The 24,462-nt window shown below is 40.4% G+C and overlaps 1 protein-coding gene across 1 annotated transcript in view; it reads right to left on the bottom strand.

The window, feature by feature from the left end:
- Positions 1-24,462, bottom strand: part of lias (lipoic acid synthetase) — a 34,306-nt gene that overhangs the window by 4,996 nt on the left and 4,848 nt on the right. The window contains exons 2-10 of the mRNA XM_043692803.2: positions 24,164-24,339; positions 22,280-22,452; positions 17,358-17,451; positions 12,159-12,239; positions 9,758-9,914; positions 8,420-8,477; positions 7,930-8,058; positions 4,328-4,473; positions 2,052-2,122 (exon numbers count right to left, since the gene is read on the bottom strand). Of these exons, the coding sequence (XP_043548738.2) occupies positions 2,052-2,122; positions 4,328-4,473; positions 7,930-8,058; positions 8,420-8,477; positions 9,758-9,914; positions 12,159-12,239; positions 17,358-17,451; positions 22,280-22,452; positions 24,164-24,217 (963 nt within the window). The 5' untranslated portion in view covers positions 24,218-24,339. The remainder of the gene's footprint in view (positions 1-2,051; positions 2,123-4,327; positions 4,474-7,929; positions 8,059-8,419; positions 8,478-9,757; positions 9,915-12,158; positions 12,240-17,357; positions 17,452-22,279; positions 22,453-24,163; positions 24,340-24,462) is intronic.

Below are 24,462 nucleotides of genomic sequence, written 5' to 3'. Positions count from 1 at the left end.
CATTGGTTAGGCCACTGTTGGAATATTGCGTGCAATTCTGGTCTCCTTCCTATTGGAAAGATGTTGTGAAACTTGAAAGGGTTCAGAAAAGATTTACAAGGATGTTGCCAAGGTTGGAGAATTTGAGCTATAGAGCTAGGGCTATTTTCCCTGGAGCATCGGAGGCTGAGGGGTGACCTTATAGAGGTTTATAAAAGCATGAAGAGCATGGATAAGATAAATAGACAAAACCTTTTCCCTGGGGTGGGGGAGTCCAGACCTAGAGGGCATAGGTTTAGGGTGAAAGGGGAAAGATATAAAAAGAGCCCAAAGAGGCAACATTTTCACAGAGGGTGGTACATGTATGGAATGAGCTGCCAGAGATGTGGTGGAGGCTAGTACAATTGCAACATTTAGAGAGTCATAGAGATGTACACCATGGAAACAGACCCTTCGGTCCAACCCGTCCATGCCGACCAAATATCCCAACCCAATCTAGTCCCACCTGCCAGCACCCGGCCCATATCCTTCTAACCCTTCCTATTCATATACCCATCCAAATGCCTCTTAAATGTTGCAATTGTACCAGCCTCCACCACATCTCTGGCAGCTCATTCCATACACATACCACCCTCTGCGTGAAAAGGTTGCCCCTTAGGTCTCTTTTATATCTTACACCTCTCACCCTAAACCTATGCCCTCTAGTTCTGGACTCCTCGACCTCAGGGAAAAGACTTTGTCTATTTATCCTATCCATGCCCCTCATAATTTTGTAAACCTCTAGAAGGTCACCTCTCAGTCTCCAACGCTACAGGGAAAACAGCCTCAAGCCTGCTCAGCCTCTCCCTGTAGCTCAGATCCTCCAACCCTGGCAACATCCTTGTAAATCTTTTCTGAACCCTTTCAAGTTTCACAACATCTTTCCAATAGGAAGGAGACCAGAACTGGTTGCAATATTCCAACAGTGGCCTAACCAATGTCCTGTACAGCCGCAACATGACCTCCCAACTTCTGTACTCAATACTCTGACCAATAATGGAAAGCATACCAAACACCTTCTTCACTATCCTATCTACCTGCGACTCCACTTTCAAGGAGCTATGAACCTGCACTCCAAGGTCGCTTTGTTCAGCAAACTCCCTAGGACCTTGACATGAAGTGTATAAGTCCTGCTAAGATTTGCTTTCCCAAAATGCAGCACCTCGCATTTATCTGAATTAAACTCCATCAGCCACTTCTGAGCCCATTGGCCCATCTGGTCCAAATCCTGTTGTAATCTGAGGTAACCCTCTTCGCTGTCCACCACACCTCCAATTTTGGTGTCATCTGCAAACTTACTAACTGTACCTCTTATGCTCACATCCAAATCATGTATGTAAATGACAAAATGTAGCAGGCCCAGCACCGATCCTTGCGGCACTCCTCTGGTCACAGGCCTCCAGTCTGAAAAACAACCCTCCATCACCACCCTCTGTCTTCTACCTTTGAGCCAGTTCTGTATCCAAATGGCTCGTTCTCCCTGTATTCCATGAGATCTAACCTTGCTAATCAGTCTCCCATGGGGAACCTTGTCGAACACCTGGGTATATGAAGAGGAAGGGTTTGGAGGGATATGGGCTGGGTGCTGGCAGGTGGGACTAGATTGGTTAGGATATCTGATCGGCCGGACAAGTTGGACCGAAAGATCTGTTTCCGTGCTGCACATCTCTAGGACTCTAAATTAACATGGAGTAACAATAAGAATGTTTGTTCAAAGCCCATTGAGGTGGTCTTACAATAACAGAAACTGATCCTCTAAATTGATCACAAATACTAACTTGTATTTAATTATGTGCAGGTGGAGGACAGTATTTGGTGTTTCACTGTAGTTGATCTAAAGAGATACATGGAAATCGGACTGTACCTGAGTTAGGAGAACTATGCCCAAGTCATTTCACTTTGCAAACAAATGTTAGACAAGAGTGGCTCCATTACTATCCTTTGTGGGATATAACAATTAGCGTAAAAACAACTTATAAATCTCATCCGTGTGCGCAACATGCATGCCAGATAGATATAGCGACTGACCTTACCTTTAAATGTCGCTTTGTTGGTTGCATATATTGCCCCAATGTAACACAATCCACTCCAGCCTCTCGTAGTTCTGAGAGAGAACATGAAGATGACTTTTGAGTTATTTAGCAGAGACCAATAAATTGTGCTTCTAGCAACTGACTAGTGAATTACCACTTCATATCTGCAAGCAGCTATTATCCTTATCTTAAAATGATAAATGAAACAAAAAACATTTTAAATACTACAATTGATCTTTCTCTGCACCTTCTCTGTAGCTGTAACACTAGATTCTGCATCTGTTCTATGACATAAGCACAACAGGGTGAAGTATGATTCGTCTGAATAGGTTGCAAAACATTTCTTTTCACTGTATCTCAGTACATGTGACAATAATAAAGCAAATTAAATGATAATTCAAATCAGTGTGTTAACCAGCACAGTAAAGTATATTACATCAGTAAGAGGACACCAATAATGGTTTGTTTTTCTGATGTTAAAACATGGATAGGTAAAATTAATTTAAGCATGCATTTAGTAAATAGGAACTTCAGATTCTGGTCTCAAACTAACAATGAAAAATATATTAAAAACAGAAATAGAAGTCTGCTTAAGAGCATCATAAGGACAAACCTGCAGACGCACAAACATATACATGTGGGAGAATTTAATGCTCATCCTATTACTACTGCGGTCAAGATTAGAGTGTTGCTGGAAATGCACAGTAAGTCAGGCAGCATCCGAGAAGCAGGAAAATCGACATTTCGGGCATAAGCCCTTCATCAGGAATGGGGTTGGAGAGAAGGTAGCTGGGAGTGCAATAGGTGGATGAAGGAAGGGGTAAAGGTGATAGGTCAGAGAAGAGGGTGGAGCGGACAGGTGGGACAGATCATGAGGATGGTGCTGAGCTGGAAGTTTGGAACTGGGGTAAGGGTGGGGGAAGGGGAAAATGAGGAAACTGGTGAAGTCCACATTGATGTCCTGGGGTTGGAGTGTTCTGAGGCAGAAGATGAGGCATACTTCCTCCAGGCATCGGGTGGTGAGGGAGTGGCAGTGGAGGAGGCCCAGGACCTGCATGTCCTCGGCAGAGTGGGAGGGGGAGTTGAAATGTTTGGCCACGGGGCGGTGGGGTTGATTGATGTGGGTGTCCCGGAGATGTTCCCTGAAGCACTCTGCGAGAAGGCGTTCAGTCTCCCCCATGTAAAGGAGACTGCAATGGATGCAATAAATGACATTTGTGGATGTGCAGGTGAAGCTTTGATGGATGTGGAAGGGGAAAGTGCCAGGAGGGGAGGTGGGTTGTGGGGGGGGTGTGGGGGGTCGTGGACCTGACCAGGTAGTCATGGAGTGAACGGTTCTACCTGGTCAGGGCCACGCCCCCCACAACCCACCCTTCCCTCCTGGCACCATACCCTGCAAAACCTGCACCCACACCTTCCCCTCACCTCCATCCAAGGCCTCAAAGGAGCCTTCCACATCCATCAAAGTTTCACCTGCACTTCCATAAATGTCATTTATTGCATCCATTGCAGTCTCCTTTACATGGGGGAGACTGGACGCCTTCTCACACAGCGCTTCAAGGAACATCTCCAGGAACCTGGACCAAATCAACCCCACTGCCCCGTGGCCGAACATTTCAACTCCCCCTCTCATTCTGCCGAGAACATGCAAGTCCTGGGCCTCCTCTAATGCCACTCCTTCACCACCCGACGCCTGGAGGAAGAAAGACTCATCTTCTGCCTTGGAACCCTTCAACCCCAGGGCATCAATGTGGACTTCACCATCCTCATGACCTGTCCCACCTGTCAATTTTCCTTCTCACCTATCCGTTCCACCATCCTCTCTGACCTATCACCTTTACCCCTTCCTCCATCCACTTATTGCACTCCCAGCTACCTTCTCCCCAGCCCCACCGTCTCCCATTTATCTCTCCACTCCAAGGCTTCCAGCCTCATTCCTGATGAACGGCACCTGCCCGAAACGTCAATTTTCCTGCTGTGCATTTCCAGCATCACTCTAATCTTGACTCTAATCTCCAGCATTTGAAGCCCTCACTTTTGCCTATTACTACTGTGACCTATTTGAAATAAAAGTCAAAATCACAGGAAATGGTGTTTCAGACTGAGATTCTACGGTTTTAAAATATAGATTCTATGTTAATGGAGAATGATAATAATTTTGAATGTTTGCATTTTAAATGTCAGTTCAGAACTTGAACAAGCATTTTAAAAATATTAAAACAAACTGAAAAGCATCTCCCTTTTGTGTGGTAAGGGTTTGTTTTGTTCTCTCTCACCTTTCAGAGTTGCATACACCTGAGAATCCGTCTCGCCGAGTCCCAACATTATCGATGTTTTTGAAAGAAGACTAGGTTTTACCTCCTTTGCATGCTTTAATACACGCAGTGATTGGTCAAACCTTGCCCGAGGGTCCCGAACAGTCCTAAAACAAAGAACATTTCAATATCTAACAGTCACAAATAAGGAAGAAATTAAGCTAGTCTCATTTTCTCTGCTTTAAGTATTTATTCCATATCTCATTAAAAGCAGCAAATGCCTCTGTCTCATGCACTCCTCATGAACAATTATTTGATGCTCTAATCATCCTGTGTAAAGAAAATTTACCCAGTCTCTCTTCGCTCCCTCTTGGTGGCAATTTTAAAATGCTAGACCCTTGCTACTAATTCCCTCACGACAGCATTCCATCCTTCCTCATTCATAGCAAAATTCTATAAAATATTTTTTTAAATTCCACTCTCAAACAAATGATTCGAATATCACAAATCTCCTTCATATCTATAAGGTTTCTATTCATGCCATGATAGGAAAATATGGACTGGAAAGGTCACTGAATCCCTCAAGCCTACTTTCATCTTTCAATTAGATGTGGTTTCCAGGTACTTTAACAATATTGGCCCATTTTTGTGCTATTTCCTTGATTACTGCAGTATTGAAAATGGCACAGCCTCTTGGGGAGCAAGCTTCAGATTTCTGCTAATCTATATGTACAAAAGTGATCTTTAAATCACTCCTAAATGATTGAACTCCAACTCCAAGTTTATTGTTCCTTATTCTGAACTCCTCCACTAGAGGAAACATTTTTTCTAAATGTCTTCTATAATTATGAAGCACTTTATTAGACACCCTGACAAATACTTAAAATCAAGGGAACAAAACAAGCTTATACAATATTTAACTCTCTAAACCTAGCAAGTCAGGCTAACCTGTGCTGCAACCCTTCAGAGGTCAAAATATCCTTTCTGACTTGCAGTGCCCAGAAAACCCCAAGACTGGGTTTAATCAAGGCTCCATACAACAGAGTAATCACTTCATTTCTTCACCCAATCTCATGGTAATAAAGGCCAATGTTCAACCTGAACTTTCAATACTTTCTGTACCTATGCACTAGCTTTATTTGATCTATGTATCAAAACACCAAAATCCCTTTGTTCTTTCACAGTTCCTATTCCCTAGAGAAATATTATTTTGTTTTTCACATTTGGATCATTTTTAGTTTGACAAGCTGTAACTAGTGGAGTGCCACAGGGATCAGTGCTGAGAGTTTGAGTGGGCAAAAGAAATTGGCAAATGGAATATAACATTGGTAAATATAAAATTGTCAATGTTAGTGGGTAGAATAGGCAAGTAGTATACTTTCAAATGGTAGGAGATTGCAGGAATCAGTGGTACGGAAGAATCTGGTGTCCTGGTACGTAAATCACAAAGTTACTGTGCAGATAACACAAGGTGATCAGGAAGGCATATGGGATGTCTACTTTATTGCAAGGTGAATGAAATGTAAGAGCAGGGAAGGTGTACCTGCTGTTGTACTGGAATTTGATGAAATCACATCTGGGGTATTATTGTTCAGTTTGGTCTCCTTACGTGATCAAAAATGCAACTGTTTTGGAAGGAATCAGAGAAGATTCACGGGACTCATTTCTGGGATGAGGGCTTTAATTTTTGAAGAGAGGGTGAGCAGGTTAGGTCTGCACCCAGGTAAAAACAATGACTGCAGATACTGGAAACCAGATTCTGGATCAGTGGTGCTGGAAGAGCACAGCAATTCAGGCAGCATCCGAAAAGCTTCGAAATCGACGTTTCGGGCAAAAGCCCTTCATCAGGATTTTATTCCTGATGAAGGGCTTTTGCCCGAAACGTCGATTTCGAAGCTTTTCGGATGCTGCCTGAATTGCTGTGCTCTTCCAGCACCTAGGTCTGCACCCATTTGAGGTTAGAAGAATGAGAGGTGATCTTGATGAAACGTAAATAATCTGAGGCCTAATTAGGGATGATACAGGGAAGAGGTTTCCTCTTGTGGAGGAGACTAGAACTGGAGGATAGAGCTTAAGAATAAGATGACAAAGACAAAGATGAGGAAAAAAAGTCTTCTCTCAAATTTGTTAAGAGTGTAGAATTATGTTCCTCAGAAGCTAGTGGAGGCTGAGTCTTCAAATGTATTTATGTCGGAGTTAGATTTTGATTGCTTGTGAGAGATTCCCTAGTCTATGTCCCTTACAACTTCTTTTGCTGTCACAGACCCCAAAGTCTAGATGTGAAAACAACTCAGTGGCATGCTAACTGATGTGCACTGCTCAGTGGCTGCACAGTTTAGAGAGAAAATTGAACTTGAGGGTTACATGGAGCAGTTAAGTGGAGCTGAAAACCACAACCAGATCAGCTGTGATCTTACTGAACGATCAGGCTCAAAGGGCCAAGTGGCCTTTCTTTATTCATTCATGGGATGATGCATCACTGACTGGGCCAGTATTTACTGCCCAGCCCTAGTTGGTCTCGAGATGGTTGCGGTGAGCTGCCTTCTTAAACCTCTTACTCCTGCTCATAGGTTCTATGTTCCTACACAAAGTTAAAAGACATGTTATGTTATGTTATCTGGAAACTTGAATACACAGCTCTCCATTCCTCCAGCTAAGTTTGGAAATAAATAATAAGAATCTAAGACCAGGGGGTATGTCATTTGAGATGTCCTATCAATTGTGTGTCGGGCTTAAAGGTATATTCGTCTATAGTTTTAATGTCCTTTTCACAATGGGGCATTCAAAACTGCACTCACTGCTCCAACTTCCTGTGACTTTTACACTCTTCTGCTATTTCCACTATAACAGGGACCAGTTCACTACCACAATTCTGTCCCCGTTAAAATAGTGATAAAACATTTGCAAGAGGAATGCTCCTTCCACTGCATCCACAACTTAATTTGTGAATGACTGACAGGGTGGGCTTTCTAAAATGACAATGTAGATGTGGTTATTTGAAGCATCTACAATCAATATTAACATGTAGGTGCTTTCAATCTCTTCCCATTCTCTGTAAGATTATGTAACCAAAAAGCTAATAGGACTAACTACTTAGGTGTGTTTATCACAAAAGACCAGGAATGATTATTCCATAAGAAGCTGAAATCCCATTTTGCTAAGATAATGTTCTTCTAAATTAAAATACTTCACTTAATGTGAAAACAGTGGGGTTTGCTTTTACTTTGATTAAAAAAAGGAAAAAAAACTATTCAAAATCTCATTCATAAAAAACAAAAGCTTGCCTAGTGTTTTTGGTCTGATGTGGGAGATCAGACATGGATCGTGCTGAGATCTCTCAAACAGTAGTGATATTGGAAATAGCAGCACAGTGATGGTAGTATATTGGTGAGTGCAGCTGCCTCCAAACTAGTTGACCTGATTTGATTCCTGGTCAATGCAAGTTGCCAATTGTACAGTGACATCTGCCCTGTTCATTTCTTTTCTGACTACAGGTAGGATTAGATGCATGACTATGGGACTGAAACCATAAAAGGAAGAACATAATGTCTAAATGAAGGAGTGGGAAAAGTGGTAGAAGTAGTTTGACCAATTATCTATAACCAACATATACACATTCATACCTCTGCAGCTCCCGGACAGTCTCCACATTGTGTGCGTACACATCGAGTCCTGAAACTGCAACTGTTTCAACAGCTTTTAGGTCTCCTCTGAAGTCAGGTGTCAGGCATTCTACTATAATTTTTGAATGTCTACAAAACCAATTGCAAGATTATATGGTCTATGAGAATTCAAACTACATCAATGAAAATCTAGGAAGGATAAGCCACTTTACAAATAGCAAATTGCCATAAAATCTGAAAGATCAAATAAATTTTCGTAGATTATGTACTTTAAAAAAACCAATGCACAGGTAAATATTTTAGAATGTGGTCCAGTTCACCACCTTGAAAATTAAATGTGAGCATGGAAGGAAAGGATCAATTTCCTGCCAGAAAGATTTTACTACAACTTGTGTACATTTTTATAAAAATATCAATATAATTTTCCTAGAACTAGGCCAGAAAAGTTCTCTTAAGGATCAGGAATTACAAATAATTTAAATAACTTCACCTTTCTTTCAAGTGTGATACTGTTGCTGCAAAGTGTTTTGCTCCACCATCTGGAAGATCTGACAAAAAAGTAGAAAGTCATTCGAAACAGTAATTCTCTCCACTATAATCGTACTTGCAATTTATTAAAATAGTGCAACAATAGCAAAATAAAAAGGCAATCTAAACTTCCACAAATTTATGAAATTGCCCTTCCCATCTCCAGGGCATTAAAGAGAAAAAAGTACACAGATGATCTGTGACATGTAGCATTGAATAGTATCTCACTTTTACATTCAAGTTTCCGGTTTTCAAAAACAGTTAATAGAGCAAATATTCAATTAATCCATTTCAAAGCAATCAACTAATTTAATGCAGTTTATAACTGAACAGTCTGTATTCATTGAAATTTGGGTACAATCCAGATGTAGGGAAAAGCCCACAGGAATTTGTTTCACAATGACATGTTTAATATTTGCCATGTATACTTGCCTAGGCATTAGTATATTTCTAAGTAATACATTATTATGCAACATTTACATAACAGGAGAAATGTTTCATAACAAAATGTTTAACACAAGATTACAATGAATTCATTATTTTGCTGTTAGGAGATTTGGACTTTCCTTTCCAAATTTCATTAAACTGAACAAGATATGAGAGAAAATAGTGATGATTGTGAGAATAATTCAAATAGGAGCTTTTAGATTTTCTTTGAGTTGTTGGTGTAGTCTGGGAAGCCAGCCTTTATTATCTATCCATATTGCTTTTGAGAACGGTCTTTTTCTTAAGCTACTGTAGCGTGTGCAGCGAATGTTCACAGTTAAGGAATGCATGGCAATGAAGGAACAGTGATACAGTTCCAAATTAGGATACTGTGTGACTTGGGCAGCTAGCAATTGGTAATGTTCACTTGCAGCTGCTGCCCTCCTAAGTGCTGTTGGTCATGATTTGAAAGCTGCGGTCGAAGAAGCTACAGTGAGTTACTGCAATGTATCCTGAAAGAGTTACACACTGGTGCCACAATTTGCCAATACTGATGTTTGGTTAAAACATCTTGAGTTGGGGAAGAAAGGGAGAGAGCATGGATGCTGTCATAAGAGAAAAATAAGTTGAGGGGATTAGAGGTAGAGAAGAGACAAGATAAGAAACTCCAAGTTGTGCATAATGTAGTAACTAAATTCGAACCAAAACTACAGATTCCCGACTCATGAGCATCCCCTCAACAATTTTATATCCAATATAAAATTGAACTAATATATCTAACCATTATAGCAGACCGCACATTTATGTAAAAAAAGTCTCAATAATGCAAAAGTAAAACAAATGAGTGATTAACAATAATTTCAACACAACTCACCATCTCTGTCCACAGAGGTCAGTACAACATAGTCAAGATTCCACTCTGCTATTGCATTCGCTGTGTTGAAAGGTTCATCTGGATCTAAGGGTGGAGGATTACGACTGGTTTTTACTGAACAGAACCTACAGCCTCTTGTGCAGGTATCACCCATTAACTAACAGAAGACATAAATGCACAAGTAAACATTTAAGTAAAAGGATAACTTACAACTTTCTTGTTATTTACCAATGTAAACTGGAAATTTAAAAAAATGCAGCACTGTTTCAAAAAAATAAAATAACCTCCGAATATATCTCTACATTTATTTGCCAAGTATAGAAAAGCATTTCATGAATTTACAAAATAATTCAAATATAATTTACTAATTATTAATTTTCCAGATTCCAGCTGCAAAATGAAACATCAGAATAAATCAAAGTCATGTTCAACTCTTAAATTTGACTTCTTTACAGAGACACAAGATTTAACACTGCGTTTTAAATTCTGTCAGTGACTAAATGGGTGGATGCAATGGTGTGCCAGTCTCAATATTTGGTCTAGGAGAAAGTGAGGTCTGCAGATGCTGGAGATCAAAGTTGAAACTTTATTGCTGGAACAGCACAGCAGGTCAGGCAGCATCCAGGGAACAGGAGATTCGACGTTTCGGGCACAGGCCCTTCTTCAGGCCTGTGCCCGAAACGTCGAATCTCCTGTTCCCTGGATGCTGCCTGACCTGCTGTGCTGTTCCAGCAATAAAGTTTCAACCTCAATATTTGGTCTAGCTCAATCAGGGCTGGGAAAATATTTGATTGCAAGGCCACTTATGGTTGTGATAAACACATATTCAAGAATATTTAATAAAATGCTCAAGAATTGAACAAATAAAGGTTAAACATTAGTACAAGTAAACATAAAACTTTAATTAGGATAATTGTACTGTTGTGGTGTCACCTTGACAAATTGATACAGGGTCTTCAGGAAACAGGACAACAATTGTTTATTTCAGATAGAATTATGAGAGGAAGCCTTAACACTGAAGTGTAAAGCTCACTCCTGTGGGTTACAGAACACCTTCAAGCTTTATACATATTACAACATGCATATTACAATTCCCACACTCCAATCTCTATGACTCTGACATTATCTTTGCTGTCCCGCAGTCTCTCTCAGGCATTGTCTGTTCCTTACCCAAGTCCTGAGATAGTGTTACTTCTATGCTACTAGACTTGACCATCTGAATGTCTCGTTTGTTATTCATTTCTCTGAAACAGCTTTGTTTATTACTACACGGGTAAAGCTTTCACCCTCAGCTAACCTAACCCCTTCAGTACCATCACAGTAATGCAGGACAATAATTAAACCAAACATACCCTTTTTTTCACACCCTCTTGTCTTAATGCTAGCAATGCAGTAGGCCATATCTCTATGTGTTGGTGTACAATCCCCATGGAGACCAACAATTTTTAAAAGGAATCAAGATTCTGAATCACCTCAAATGCATTTAAATCAGTACTTTGACATGGAGACCACATCCACACACAATATTAAAGCTGTATTCTCATCAATATCCTGTAAAACTGAAGCGTAATACCCATACTTTTACGTTTCAATTGCATTCATAATAAAGGATACATTCCATTGGTCAAAAAATTGAAAGAACTGTGGATGCTAGAAATCTGAAACAAGAACAGAAATTGCTGGAAAATCTCAGCAGATCTGGCAATGTCTGTGCAGAGAAATCAGAGTTAATGTTTCAGGCTCAGAGACTCTTCTTCAGACCTGTTCTAAAGAGGAGTCACTGGATCTGAAATATTAATTCTGATTTCTCTCTACGTATGCTGCCGCACCTGCTGAGCTTTACCAGCAATTTCTGTTTTGTTTTATATTCCACTGACCTTATCACTGTCCTTATTAAGCACTGTACTAGCCTTTCATGACTCATGTACAAAAACACTAAGAACCCTTTGCACCTTGGAACGAAGCAGCTTTTCTTGTTGACATTTTTGAATGAAGCAACTGCATCTTAATTTGTAAGAATAATAAAGGAACGATGTTTGGACAAATGCATCTAACACTGAGACTGTAATATATTCCCAATGGTTAAAGCAGTCAAAAACTATAGTAGAGTATTATACTTCCAATGCAAACTGTCATCTTGACCGGTATTTTCTCTCATCCTCACAGCTTCCTCCATGTCACCTGGGGAAGATCGAGATACATCTATTGCTATTCAATCATGGTATCTTTGGAAATCCACTAAGCAACAGCACTGGGTATCAACAGGATGCCCTGATGAAGTACAATGTGGAACTGTGATGCTACTAGGAAAATTTGGAGAACAGAACAGGAAAACAAATATTTGACTTCAATAAGGATTTCTGAGCTGCCACAATTGTTAAGAGTGGCTCACACATCTTACCATAATGGTGGCGGTAGCAGTGCCTTTTTCTCCACCTCCCCAGCATTCGCCAATATTTGGGCATCTTGCCTCTTCACATACCTAAGAAACAAAAACTTCACCTAATAACCATGTATTTAGCATACATTTGTGAATCAACACACAGTGAGCAATTCTAGACTCTCAAATTGCCTCTCTTTAAATTCCAGCCTGTAATGTATTTTCAATTTAAATATCAAATAAATAAATTTGGAGTGGGATCAAATCACTGACAAAACTGAAAGCAATTAACCTTGAAAAGTTCAGTTTCTATCAGCAAACATATGGTGTCACAGGTCCCAGACCAGTTTGTGTTCTTGACTGAAAAGCAATGAATGAGGATGAATACTCAAGGAAAATGTTTTACCTTTTTAAAAACAAACCTTAGCACATACCAGCTAAGATACAACAACGAAACAAGTCAGAAACCAATCTGGACTGGATACAAGTTTCCTAATGATAGATCTTCTTATGGGAGGGTTATTTGTATATGGTTCAAAACAAATTTTTTAAAAATCATTTACACAACACGGTCTTAACAGGCCATGACTTTATGATCATTATGGCTGCACCATGAAGCGAGAGATATTGAATGATTTGGGAATAATGTTTACTGTCAAGTGTCTTTGTGGTCGCTTATTCAGTGTTTTGATCAAAATATCCAGTTTAATATTTTCATAGCCCCCATGCCTCTTTTTGTTGCAATTAATGTTTTGAAAAATGGTTCCCAGTATGCAACTGACCAAATCAATATCAAATATCAACACTAATCACTTGGTCTTCATTGCTTCTAGGTTTTGTTATTGCACAGACAGGAGCATACATTACAATACCAAATGCATTTCAAACATTGAGATTGAGAAAGGTGCTATATAAGTGGAAATCTTTAAGGTTACTTAGAAACTAAAATCAGTTAAAAACAAAAAAGGCACATAGTTCTGGTCTACCACCAAACTGTGCTACATAGAAAATAGGAGGACTACACCATTCAGCCCTGCTCCACCATTCAATATGATTATGGCTCATCATCCAACCCACTTTCCCCTCATACCCTTTTATCCCTATAGCCCAGAACTATATCAAACTTCTTGAAACCACAAAGTTTTGGCCTCAACCAACTTATCGAAAAGACGGGGAGGTGGGCACAGCGGGGTTGGGTGGCCTTGTTAGTTAAGAACAAAATTAAATCTATGGCACTGAACGACATAGGGTCGGATGATGTGGAGTCTGTGTGGGTGGAATTGAGGAACCACAAAGGCAAAAAAACCATAATGGGAGTTATGTATAGACCTCCTAACAGTGGTCAGGACCAGGGGCGCAACATGTACCGGGAAATAGAAAAGGCATGTCAGAAAGGCAAGGTCACGGTGATCATGGGGGACTTCAATATGCAGGTGGACTGGGTAAATAATGTAGCGTAGCCAGTGGATCCAAAGAAAAGGAATTTATGGAATGCTTACAGGATGGCTTTTTGGAACAGCTTGTCATGGAGCCCACAAGGGAGCAGGCTATTCTGGACCTAGTGCTATGTAATGAACCAGATTTTATAAAAGATCTTAAAGTAAGGGAACACTTAGGAAGCAGCGATCATAATATGGTAGAGTTCAGTCTGCAGTTTGAAAGAATGAAGGCAAAATCGGATGTAATGGTGTTGCAGTTAAATAAAGGTAATTACCAGGGCATGAGAGAGGAACTGACAAAAATCGACTGGAAGCAGAGCCTAGCCGGGAAGACAGTAGAGCAAAAATGGCATGAGTTTGTAGGTATAATTGAGGACACAGTACAGAGGTTCATCCCCAAGGAAAGAAAGATTATCCGGGGAGGGATTAGACAACCATGGCTGACAAAGAAAGTCAGGGAATGTATCAAAGAAAAAGAGAGATCCTATAAAGTGGCCAAGAGCACTGGGAAATCAGAAGACTGGGAAAGCTACGAAAACAAACAGAGGATAGGCTAGCCAGTAATATTAGAAATGATAGTAAAAGTTTCTTTCAATACATAAGAAACAAACGACAGGCAAAAGTAGACATTGGACCACTTCAAACTGATGCTGGAAGGCTAGTGATGGGAGATAAGGAAACGGCTGGAGAACTTAATAAGTACTTTGCTTCATTCTTCACAGTGGAAGACATGAGTAATATCCCAACAATTAAAGGGAGTCAGAGGGCTGAGTTGAGTATGGTTGCCATTACAAAAGAGATAGTGCTAGAAAAGCTAAAATTGACAAATCTCCTGGCCCCGATGGGCTACATCCTAGAGTTCTGAGGGAGGTGGCTGAGGAAATAGCGGAGGCATTGGTTGAGATCTTTCAAAAGTCACTGGAGTCAGGGAAAGTCCCGGAAGATTGGAAGATCGCTGTTGTAACCCCCTTGTTCAAGTAAGGATCAAGACCAAAAGATGGAAAATTATAGGCCAATTATTGGTAAAATTCTAGAATCCATCGTTAAGGATGAGGTTTCTAAATTCTTGGAAGAGCAGGGTCGGATTAGAACAAGTCAACATGGATTTAGTAAGGGGAGGTCGTGCCTGACAAACCTGTTATAATTCTTTGAAGAGGTGACAAGTAGGTTAGACCAGGGAAACCCAGTGGATGTGGTCTATCTAGACTTCCAAAAGGCCTTTGATAAGATGCCACACGGGAGGCTGCTGAGTAAGGTGAAGGCCCATGGTGTTCGAGGTGAGCTACTGGCATCGATTGAGGATTGGCTGTCTGACAGAAGGCAGAGAGTTGGGATAAAAGGTTTTTTTTCAGAATGGCAGCCGGTGACAAGCGGTGTCCCACAGGGTTCAGTGTTGGGGCCGCAGCTGTTCATGTTATATATTAATGATCTGGATGAAGGGACTGGGGGCATTCTAGCAAAGTTTGCCAATGATACGAAGTTAGGTGGACAGGCAGGTAGCACTGAGGAAGTGGGAAGGCTGCAGAAGGATCTAGACAGTTTGGGAGAGTGGTCCAGGAAATGGCTGATGAAATTCAACGTCAAATGTGAGGTCTTGCACTTTGGAAAAAAGAATACAAGCATGGACTACTTTCTAAATGGTGAGAAAGTTCATAAAGCCAAAGTACAAAGGGATCTGGGAGTGCTAGTCGAGGATTCTCTAAAGGTAAACATGCAGGTTGAATTTGTGATTAAGAAAGCGAATGCAATGTTGTCATTTATCTCAAGCGGGTTGGAATATAAAAGCACTGATGTGCTACTGAGCCTTTATAAAGCTCTGGTTAGGCCCCATTTGGAGTACTGTGTCCAGTTTTGGGCCCCACACCTCAGGAGGGACATACTGGCACTGGAGCGTGTCCAGCGGAGATTCACATGGATGATCCCTGGAATGGCAGGTCTAACATACGAGGAATGGCTGAGGATCTTGGGATTGTATTCATTGGAGTTTAGAAAGTTAAGGGGAGATCTAATAGAAACTTACAAGATAATACATGGCTTGGAAAGGGTGGACGCTAAGAAATTGTTTCCGTTAGGCAAAGAGACTAGGCCCCGTGAGCATAGCCTTAGAATTAGAGGGGGTAAATTCAGAACAGAAATGCGGAGACATTTCTTCAGCCAGAGAGTGGTGGGCCTGTGGAATTCATTGCCGCGGAGTGCAGTGGAGGCTGGGATGCTAAATGGCTTCAAGGCCGAGATTGATAAATTCTTGATGTCACAAGGAATTAAGAGCTACGGGGAGAATGCTGGTAAGTGGATTGAAATGCCCATCAGCCATGATTAAATGGCGGAGTGGACTCGATGGGCCGAATGGCCTTACTTCCACTCCTATGTCTTATGGTCTAACCACTTTCTGTTGGAGAGAATTCCAGAGATTTCTCACTCTCTGGGTGAAGAAATTTCTCCTCATCTCAGTTTTAAATGGCTGACCATGTTTCATTAAGATCTGACTTTTGGTCATCAAGGCCTGCGTTTACCTCGTTAGAATTTTATAGGTTTATTTCAGATAACCCTCATCCTTCTAAACTTCATGGAATGTAGTTGTAAATGATCCAATCTTTCTTCATACATCAGTCCTGCCATCCAGGAATCAATCTGGTAAACTAAGTAATAGGATACAGATCTAATCTTTCAATCTGCCGACTTCCTGATTGACACTTTTGTTTTTAATAGAGGCAGGCCAGACCAGAGGATACATGTTGCATCTCCAATGAAAGCAAGCAATGAGAGACAAGCATCCAATGATTCCCTCCCTGTTTCTGCTAATTGATAGTAGCAGATGTCTATGTAGGTTCCCATCTTTGTTGACTAGGAGTGAGGATTGGGAGAGCAAAGATTGGCACAAAAAATTAAAAAAGGACAAAAAATGGAAAGGACAGGAAGGTTCCAGGCTCAAACCCCAAGACAAATCAACAGAAGCATTCAACTGACTTGGAAGCTGGCATGGGGAGAAGGAAAGGAAGTGAATCATCCAGACAATCTCTTGCTAATTGCAAGATAGTGATGGACTGTGCAAGTGTGTAATTGTGTTCGACACAGGCAGGAAACAAATTGACTATTCTGGCCCCAGTGGATGAAGTGTTAGTTCGTTGTTATGCTCAATTGAAGACTAGCTGCCAGAAGACTACAACTAAAGACTGCCTTCACCAATAGTATCGTATTTGGTACTTGCCATTACCATCGGATCACAAAGAGACTAAATGGGCTGAAATCCAGAGAAGGGAAGTACCAGTGACCTTTGATGGCCTAGAATTCATACTGCATAAATTGTTAAAAGTAACTTTGCAAGCAATTCTACTTAATCTGTTACCAAAAAAGAGAAAATGCTGGAAAATCTCAGCAAGTCTGGCAGCATTTGTGAGGAGCGAAAAGAGCTAACGTTTTGAGTCTAACTGACCCTTTGTCAAAGCTTTGACAAAGGGTCAGTTAGACTCAAAACATTAGCTCTTTTCTCTCCTTACAGATGCTGCCAGACTTGCTGAGATTTTCCAGCATTTTCTCTTTTTTGGTTTCAGATTCCAGCATCTGCAGTAATTTGCTTTTATTTTTTACTACTTAATCTGTTATTTGGTTCTGGTAACAGTCGTAGTACCGCTGCCTCCGGACAAGAAATCCTGGGTTCAAGTCCCACCTGCACCAGAAGTGAATCATAACATGACTGAACAGGTTGATTAATAACATCTACTTGATCTGTTACATATTTGTCTTATATTGGCTGTCTCAAAGAATCTCAGCGAGTACTCACAGTGTGCAGATTTAAATTCCGAAGAGTATTCTTCAACTTGTTGTAATTTTTTCCAAGAGGAATCTCTGTCTTCAACCATGGAGGCAATCTAAGTCTACAAATACAAAGTACATTGTAAGAGTAAATCATTGCAAAAAATTTCCTCTCTTTTAACCACCAAGTTCTGAAAGAGGATCATACAATGGTGCTCCAGTATCACTGTGACAAGCCCATTTGTAATTTCCCATTCACTTCTCCTGCCAGTAGCATCTTTCTCTGGAGCTTTTACAGTGACAGTGAAAGTAGAAATGGAAAGTTATACCGCAGAGCACGCAGACTTTCTGCAGCCAATCATAAGACAGCACAGATAGATATTCAAGATACTCATGGTTGTTTCCCCCATCATGTTTTGGTCCCAGGAGAAGAAGAAACTAAATGGTGGGAGAAATGTTGCACCCATGTACTCTTCGGTCAAATTATTCTCTAGCTCTTTTAGAAAATATTAAGAGATTTTTGACTGACTTTGTCAGTTCCCTACAGCATTAGTGCTTCAATCAGACCTCCCAGCCAGCTCAGATGCTTCACAAATGTCACTAATGGAGAACCTAGAACAGCTGAGTAAGGAACCGGCAAAGTCAGCAAATTTAGATGGTCTGTGTCTATTTAGACTAGAAAAAAGACAAATAAATTTACTACTGGCTTGGAATGCAAGCACAAACTGTAGCTCTGGTCAATTTCCCTCTCCTTTGTTTAAAAGTTAAAGAATTATTAGAAATATGGCAGTTGTGTTAGAGATCAATCTACGGTTCTGCATGTCACTCACATTGCAGTCTGTATTATGTTAAACATTTCCTGATACATATGACCTAAGGAATTCTACACAGGCACCAGCCCTAGGAATTTTCCATAGTGCACCAAGGGCTGAAGCCTATGATGGTTGGACACTATACTACGGCACTTGCCCCCATGAGCCTTTGCAGAGGGTACCCAAACATCTCCGCATCTCTTCAACATAAAGTACTTGACCTTTTAATATACAAATCTGCAAATGTCACAGACAATTCTTCGTATCTAATCACTACCATACTTCAAGTAACCAAGCAGTCTCATTCACAGAGTTGATGGCCTTCCAGCAATCATTGATGTTTGTCTCATTGTTGGTGTCCATAGAAAGTACAAAGTCCTGCAATGTGGAACCAGTTGGGATGATCTTGATGAAATTCACTGCATCACTTTCCAGATGGTCTTTCAAACATACATTACAGCAGGGGATTAGTTTAAGGAGTGCTAAAGCAAATCACAGCACTCCAGCAACTTTCCCTGCTTGGTTAAGCTAGGTTAAGCTAGCACAAGTTTTGACCTAGGATTTGTAAAGTTTCTACAGCTCAGTCAATAAGCTTGCTGAACTGTTAGAGGAGCTGTCTGTAGTTCTGTTCAATTCTTCTACCTCTGCCAATTTCAGATGATGATTAGCGGAATCCTACCTTGGATGGGACCTGGGCCTCAACTATTCATTACATGATTAATGGTTTAGGTAACACAAAATTTGTAATATAATTAGTAGAATAGACAGGCATGTAAAATTCCAAAGAGATCTTGATAAAGTCCCATTTCGGTTGCTTTAAATAAACAAAATTAAAGCACCTTCATGGACTGAGGATTGGTTAACAGGCAGGCAGCAGTGAGTAGGAATTTATGGGCTATTCTCAGGTTGACAAGCAATAACCAGTAGAATACTACAAGGAACAGTGCTTGGACCCCACTATTCACAAGCAATCCAATGATTTGGATGTGGAGATCAATTGTAATATTATTAAGATCACAGATGATACAAAACTCGGTGGAAATGAGAATTATGCGGAAGCTGTCAAGTGGCTTCGAAGGGAATTTAGACAGGCTTAGTGAGTGGAGAAGAACACAGCAGGTAACTGTGAGATTATCCACTTTGGTAGGAGGAACAAAGTACAGAGTACTTCTTAAACGCAGAGAGATTGGAAAGCATTGATTTCAAACGGGACCTTGGTGTCTTTGTTTATAAGTCACTGAAAACTAGCATATAGGTGAAGCATCCAATTAAAGAAGGTGCACAATATGTTAGCTTTATCACAAGAGGATCTTAGTACAAGAGCAAAGAACACTTCCTTCAGTTGTATAGAACACTGGTGAGAACTGCGTTTGGAGTATTTTGTACAGTTCTGGTCCCTTTTCCAAAGGAAGGTACACATTCCATTGGAGGATTGCAATGGAGGCTCACCAGACTGATTGCTGGGATGGTGGAACTAACTTATATGATGAAAGACTGAGGAGATTGGGTCTGTATCCTCTGGATTGTAGAAGGATGAGAAGCTATCTCATAGAAACTTGAAAATACTTAAAAGGGATAGACAAAGTAGATGCAGGATAAATGTTTCACCTGGGTATGGGGTCTAAAACTAAGGGATACAGTTTCAGAATGAGACAAGCTATTTAGGACTGAGATGAGGAAGGACTTCTTCACTTCGAGAATGATGAATCTTTGGAATTCTGTATCCCTGAAGCTGTGGAAGTTGAGTCACTAAGTTAGTTAAGGACAGAGATTGATATAATTCTAGTTATTAATGACATTAAGGGATATTGGGATGGTATAGGAATATGAATGAGATAGTTGATCAGTCACGATCCAGTGTAGCAGAGCTGAATGATCCACTCTTGCTCCAATGTTCGTAAATTGAATGAGTGGGTAAAACTGTAACAATGAATTACAACAGTTAAATGTGGTGTCATCTATCTGGCAGCACATAAGAATAGACCTGAGTATTATTTAAATAGGGAAATACTTTCCTATGATGGAATAGTGGCTATGTTTCAAAAATATTTGATTGCAAAGCACTGTACGACAATATCCTGAAGTCAAAAAGTCACTACATAAATGCAAGTTTCTTTTTTGGGAATGGCAAGGATAAATATATTTAGGGTTCTATGCACACAGATCACTAAAATGTAGAAATAAAAGCCAAATAGTAAATGCTACAGATCTAAAATAAAAATAGGAAATGTCATAAACATAACAGGTCTGCCAGCATCTTTGGAGAGAGAAGCAGAGTCAAAGTTTCAAATATAATAGGTAGTATGATCAAAAAGTTCACAGATGGCAGAAAATTAATAAATTGTAATAAATAGTGAGGAGAATAGCCAAAAACTGCTTGGCAGAGCAGTGGTTGATGAAATTCAACCTAGAAAAGTGAGAAGTAATGTTCTTGGGGAAGACTAACAAAACAGGGAAGTAGATTATGAATGGCAGGATCAAAGAAAGTCCTAAGAGATCAGAGGGCTATTGGTGTGCATAGACACAGATCCCCAAGGCAGGTATTAATTTGATTAAGAAGGAATATGAGATACCTGCCTTTATTAACTAAGGCATAGAAATATAACAACAAAGTGGTTATGCTGGAACTGTATAAAATGCTGATTAGACCACAACTAAAATGTGTGCACACAGCTCTGGTCACCACATTATAGGAAATATGTGATTGCACTAGAGAAAATATAGAGAAGATTTACCAGGTGCTGCCAGGGCTTGAAGGTCTGAGCAACGAGGAAAGATTGAAAAGGCTGGGCTTGTTTTCCATGGAGCAGGCAAAGATTAAGGCGACCCAATAGAGGTCTACAAGATTATGAGAGGTAGAGAAAGCTAGAAAGGAAAGCACTTTTCTGTTGTAAAGGAGTCAATAACTAAGGGACATAGAATTAAGGCAAGAGGTTAAATTTAAGCATGGCATTCCGGACAAAAACATTAGGAAATACTCCTTTACACAAAAGGGTGATAAAATCTGCAAAAAAGGAAGATGCAAAAAGTGAATAATTTTAAATGAGATTGAGAGAGTTACCAAGGGTAGAAGAGTATTTAAAGACATGGCAGGTGGATGGAATTAAGTTATAAATCAGCAACAATCTCATTAAATAACAAAAAATGTTCAAAGGGCTGAATGGCTTATTCCCGGCCTTATGTTTCCTCCTACATGTGTGATCACTGTGTGCTACCATTCTATTTCTCAAATGCAGGTCATTTACAGTAGCCTGGATTTGCAGCCATTGGAGAATGAATAGTACCAATAACACTTTCCCCACACACTTTCTATGCATTTTTACATTGGAATTTGAAGCAAATTGAAATTCATTTCAGCATATGATTGCTACAGAAAATCTGGGACTTAAGTGAATAAGGAAAGCAATGGTTAACTTCCTTACCTAATCAGATTGAAGGATTCTTATGAATATTGTGATGCACAGTTGAAACAAAGAAGCAGAAGATAGAATATTTAATTAAATGCTAAATTATACACAGAAAGAAGAATAGAGAAGGAAAGAAAGACAGGATTAAGAAACAGATTATAGGCTCAAAATAAGGGAGAATTAAAATACTTTGTTTTAAGAAGTCTATAATGATGCAAATCTTAAGGAATGAGAATGCAGACTTATAAAAGCTAATTTTCAAAAGGCAGGTTTAGTTTAATAGCAATTAATATACCAATAACTCCATTAAATATGTAGTCACACCAAAATAGACAAGCCTTAACTTTTTTTTGCTTAGTGAATGCTTAGTATGTATTTGGTGGGTAAGTAAAGGAGTTCAAATATTTCAATGATATTTTCTGGCAGGAACGTTACAACAAAGCTTCTGAAAAAAAAATCAATGTAGCTTAATAATTTGTGTTTAACTGCACTGCAGGTTGCTGTTCAACTTATACATTAACAAGCAAATGCTAAGATCTTCACTTACTTTTAGCCATAAAATCTAGGCTCTTTTTAAAATCTTTGAGAAAAGCTCTATACAAAAAATGTCAACTGATCTTTGATTTCTCTATAAACGCCAAGAGAACCATTCTGCATTTCCAAGATTTCCTATACTTTCATTTTTAACATTTTTTTCTAGTACTTTTCAAAATAAGTGCCAAAACTTGTACCTTTCTCCTTTTTGACGCTTCAAGTTCCCCCTATATTCTTCCCATGATTTCTTCTCCGACAATCCACCGTTTATAAACTCCTGGAGGTCAGGTCCCTCTTGTAGAAGTGCTTTCTTTTCATCTGACAATGCACTGAAAACCCTCAGCTGACTACAGACAAAGCGAGCAGAGACCTGAAATATTTCGCACACGATTAACAAAGATCCCATATTTAACAAAAATATTAAAAGTTGTCTTGATGTACCAAGAAACAGACATTTATGCAACATGAATTCAAATATTCATACTTGGTACAAACCATTCCCATTATCCACAGATGAATGAAGTCCATCAAACCTACACAAGCTATGTGCAAACCATTCTACTCAAACGATACAACAGTAGTTTTGGGAAAGCAAATCTTAGCAGGACTTATGCACTTAATGGTAAGGTCCTATGGAGTGTTGCTGAACAAAGAGACCTTGGAGTGCAGGTTCATAGCTCCTTGAAAGTGGAGTCGCAGGTGGATAGGATCGTGAAGAAGGTGTTTGGTATGCTTTCCTTTATTGGTCAGAATATTGAGTACAGGAGTTAGGAGGTCATGTTGCAACTCTACAGGACATTGGTTAGGCCACTATTGGAATATTGCTTGCAATTCTGGTCTCCTTCCTATCGGAAAGATGTTGTGAAACTTGAAAGGGTTCAGAAAAGATTTACAAGGATGTTGCCAGGGTTGGAGGATTTGAGCTATAGGGAGAGGCTGAACAGGTTGGGCTGTTTTCCCTGGAGCGTCGGAGGCTGAGGGGTGACCTTCTAGAAGTTTACAAAATTATGAGGGGCATGGTAGGGTAAATAGACAAAGTATTTTCCCTGGGGTCGGGGAATCCAGAACTAGAGGGCATAGGTTTAGGGTGAGAGGGGAAAGATATAAAAGAGACCTACGGGGCAACTTTTTCATACAGAGGGTGGTACGTGTATGCAATGAGCTGCCAGAGGAAGTGGTGGAGGCTGGTACAATTGCAACATTTAAGAGGCATTGGGTGGGTATATGAATAGGAAGGGTTTGGAGCGATATGGGCCGGGTGCTGGCAGGTGGGACTAGATTGGGTTGGGATATCTGGTTGGCATGGACGGGTTGGACCGAAGGGTCTGTTTCCATGCTGTATATCTCTATGACTCTAGTTCAAGGCAGCAGCTCATCACCTTCTCAAGGGCATCTATGGATGAGCAGTAACTGATCAAAGCAGTGATGTCCACATTCCATAAATGACTTGAAAGAAAAAGTAAAATTTCTGAAGAATGGTTTCATTAAGTCCAATAAATTAGTTAAGCATAATTTCCCATTGAAGGGTCGGGTCTGCAAATGCTGGGGGTAGTGATCTGAGTGTGGGTGTCAGATCAGAGCCTGGGAATGTAACAAATCTGGGGAGAAGGATAGTTGGGGCTCTGAATATAGGTTTCATATTTTATCTGGAGTTTGTCTATCTATTTAATTGTCTAACTTTTCCTGGGAAATTGTTTTTCCTAAACCCTGGGAAACAGCCGAAGCTTCCGATTTTTGGAAGGCATTAAATTCCTGGATAAGTCCTTCGGGGTCTGCGCTGGAGATTCAGCAGCTCCCTGTACCCTGGAAAAACGGGGGAAATGTCTCTCTTACTTCCTTAGCTTTTATCTTTCTAAATATTGCAAACATTAGATTTTTGTTTTAAATACTGGCAAAGTTATGAAGTGAAAGATCAGTATTCGGCCTCAGTAGAACTCTTGTTACGTTTCTGAATGATACTTTACAAAGGAATGGCCACAAAATCCAGCTCCACTATCAACACCCACACCAGTCTTTCACACTCTATCCCTCACATCACCTTGACCCGTCCCTGTGATTATAATGGACCCAGCCTCACTTACCTGACACAGCCGTAGGCCAGTCGCCGAGCAACAGCCCACCTGCAGCAGCTTCATGTCGTCCTCTGTCTCAATGAGAGACACCGACACCGCCACTGCCGGCAGTACCTCCAGCGACAGCGGCGCCCTCTGGTCTGAACGGGGAGCAGCAGCCGGAGCTGCCGTGTGGGCTGGCTAGCCTGTGGTAAAAACAATGACAGCAGATGCTGGAAACCAGATTCTGGACTGGTGGTGCTGGAAGAGCACAGCAGTTCAGGCAGCATCCGAGGAGCAGTAAAATCTGTGTTGTGTTGCTTAACTGC

This window comes from Chiloscyllium plagiosum, unplaced genomic scaffold (assembly GCF_037043375.1).
Source record: "Chiloscyllium plagiosum isolate Xiang-an unplaced genomic scaffold, Cpla_swu_hap1 HiC_scaffold_1, whole genome shotgun sequence".
NCBI classification, from domain to species: Eukaryota; Metazoa; Chordata; class Chondrichthyes; order Orectolobiformes; family Hemiscylliidae; genus Chiloscyllium; species Chiloscyllium plagiosum.
Note: the sequence above shows the minus strand (reverse complement) of the source record. Positions and strands in the feature narration are given on the sequence as shown.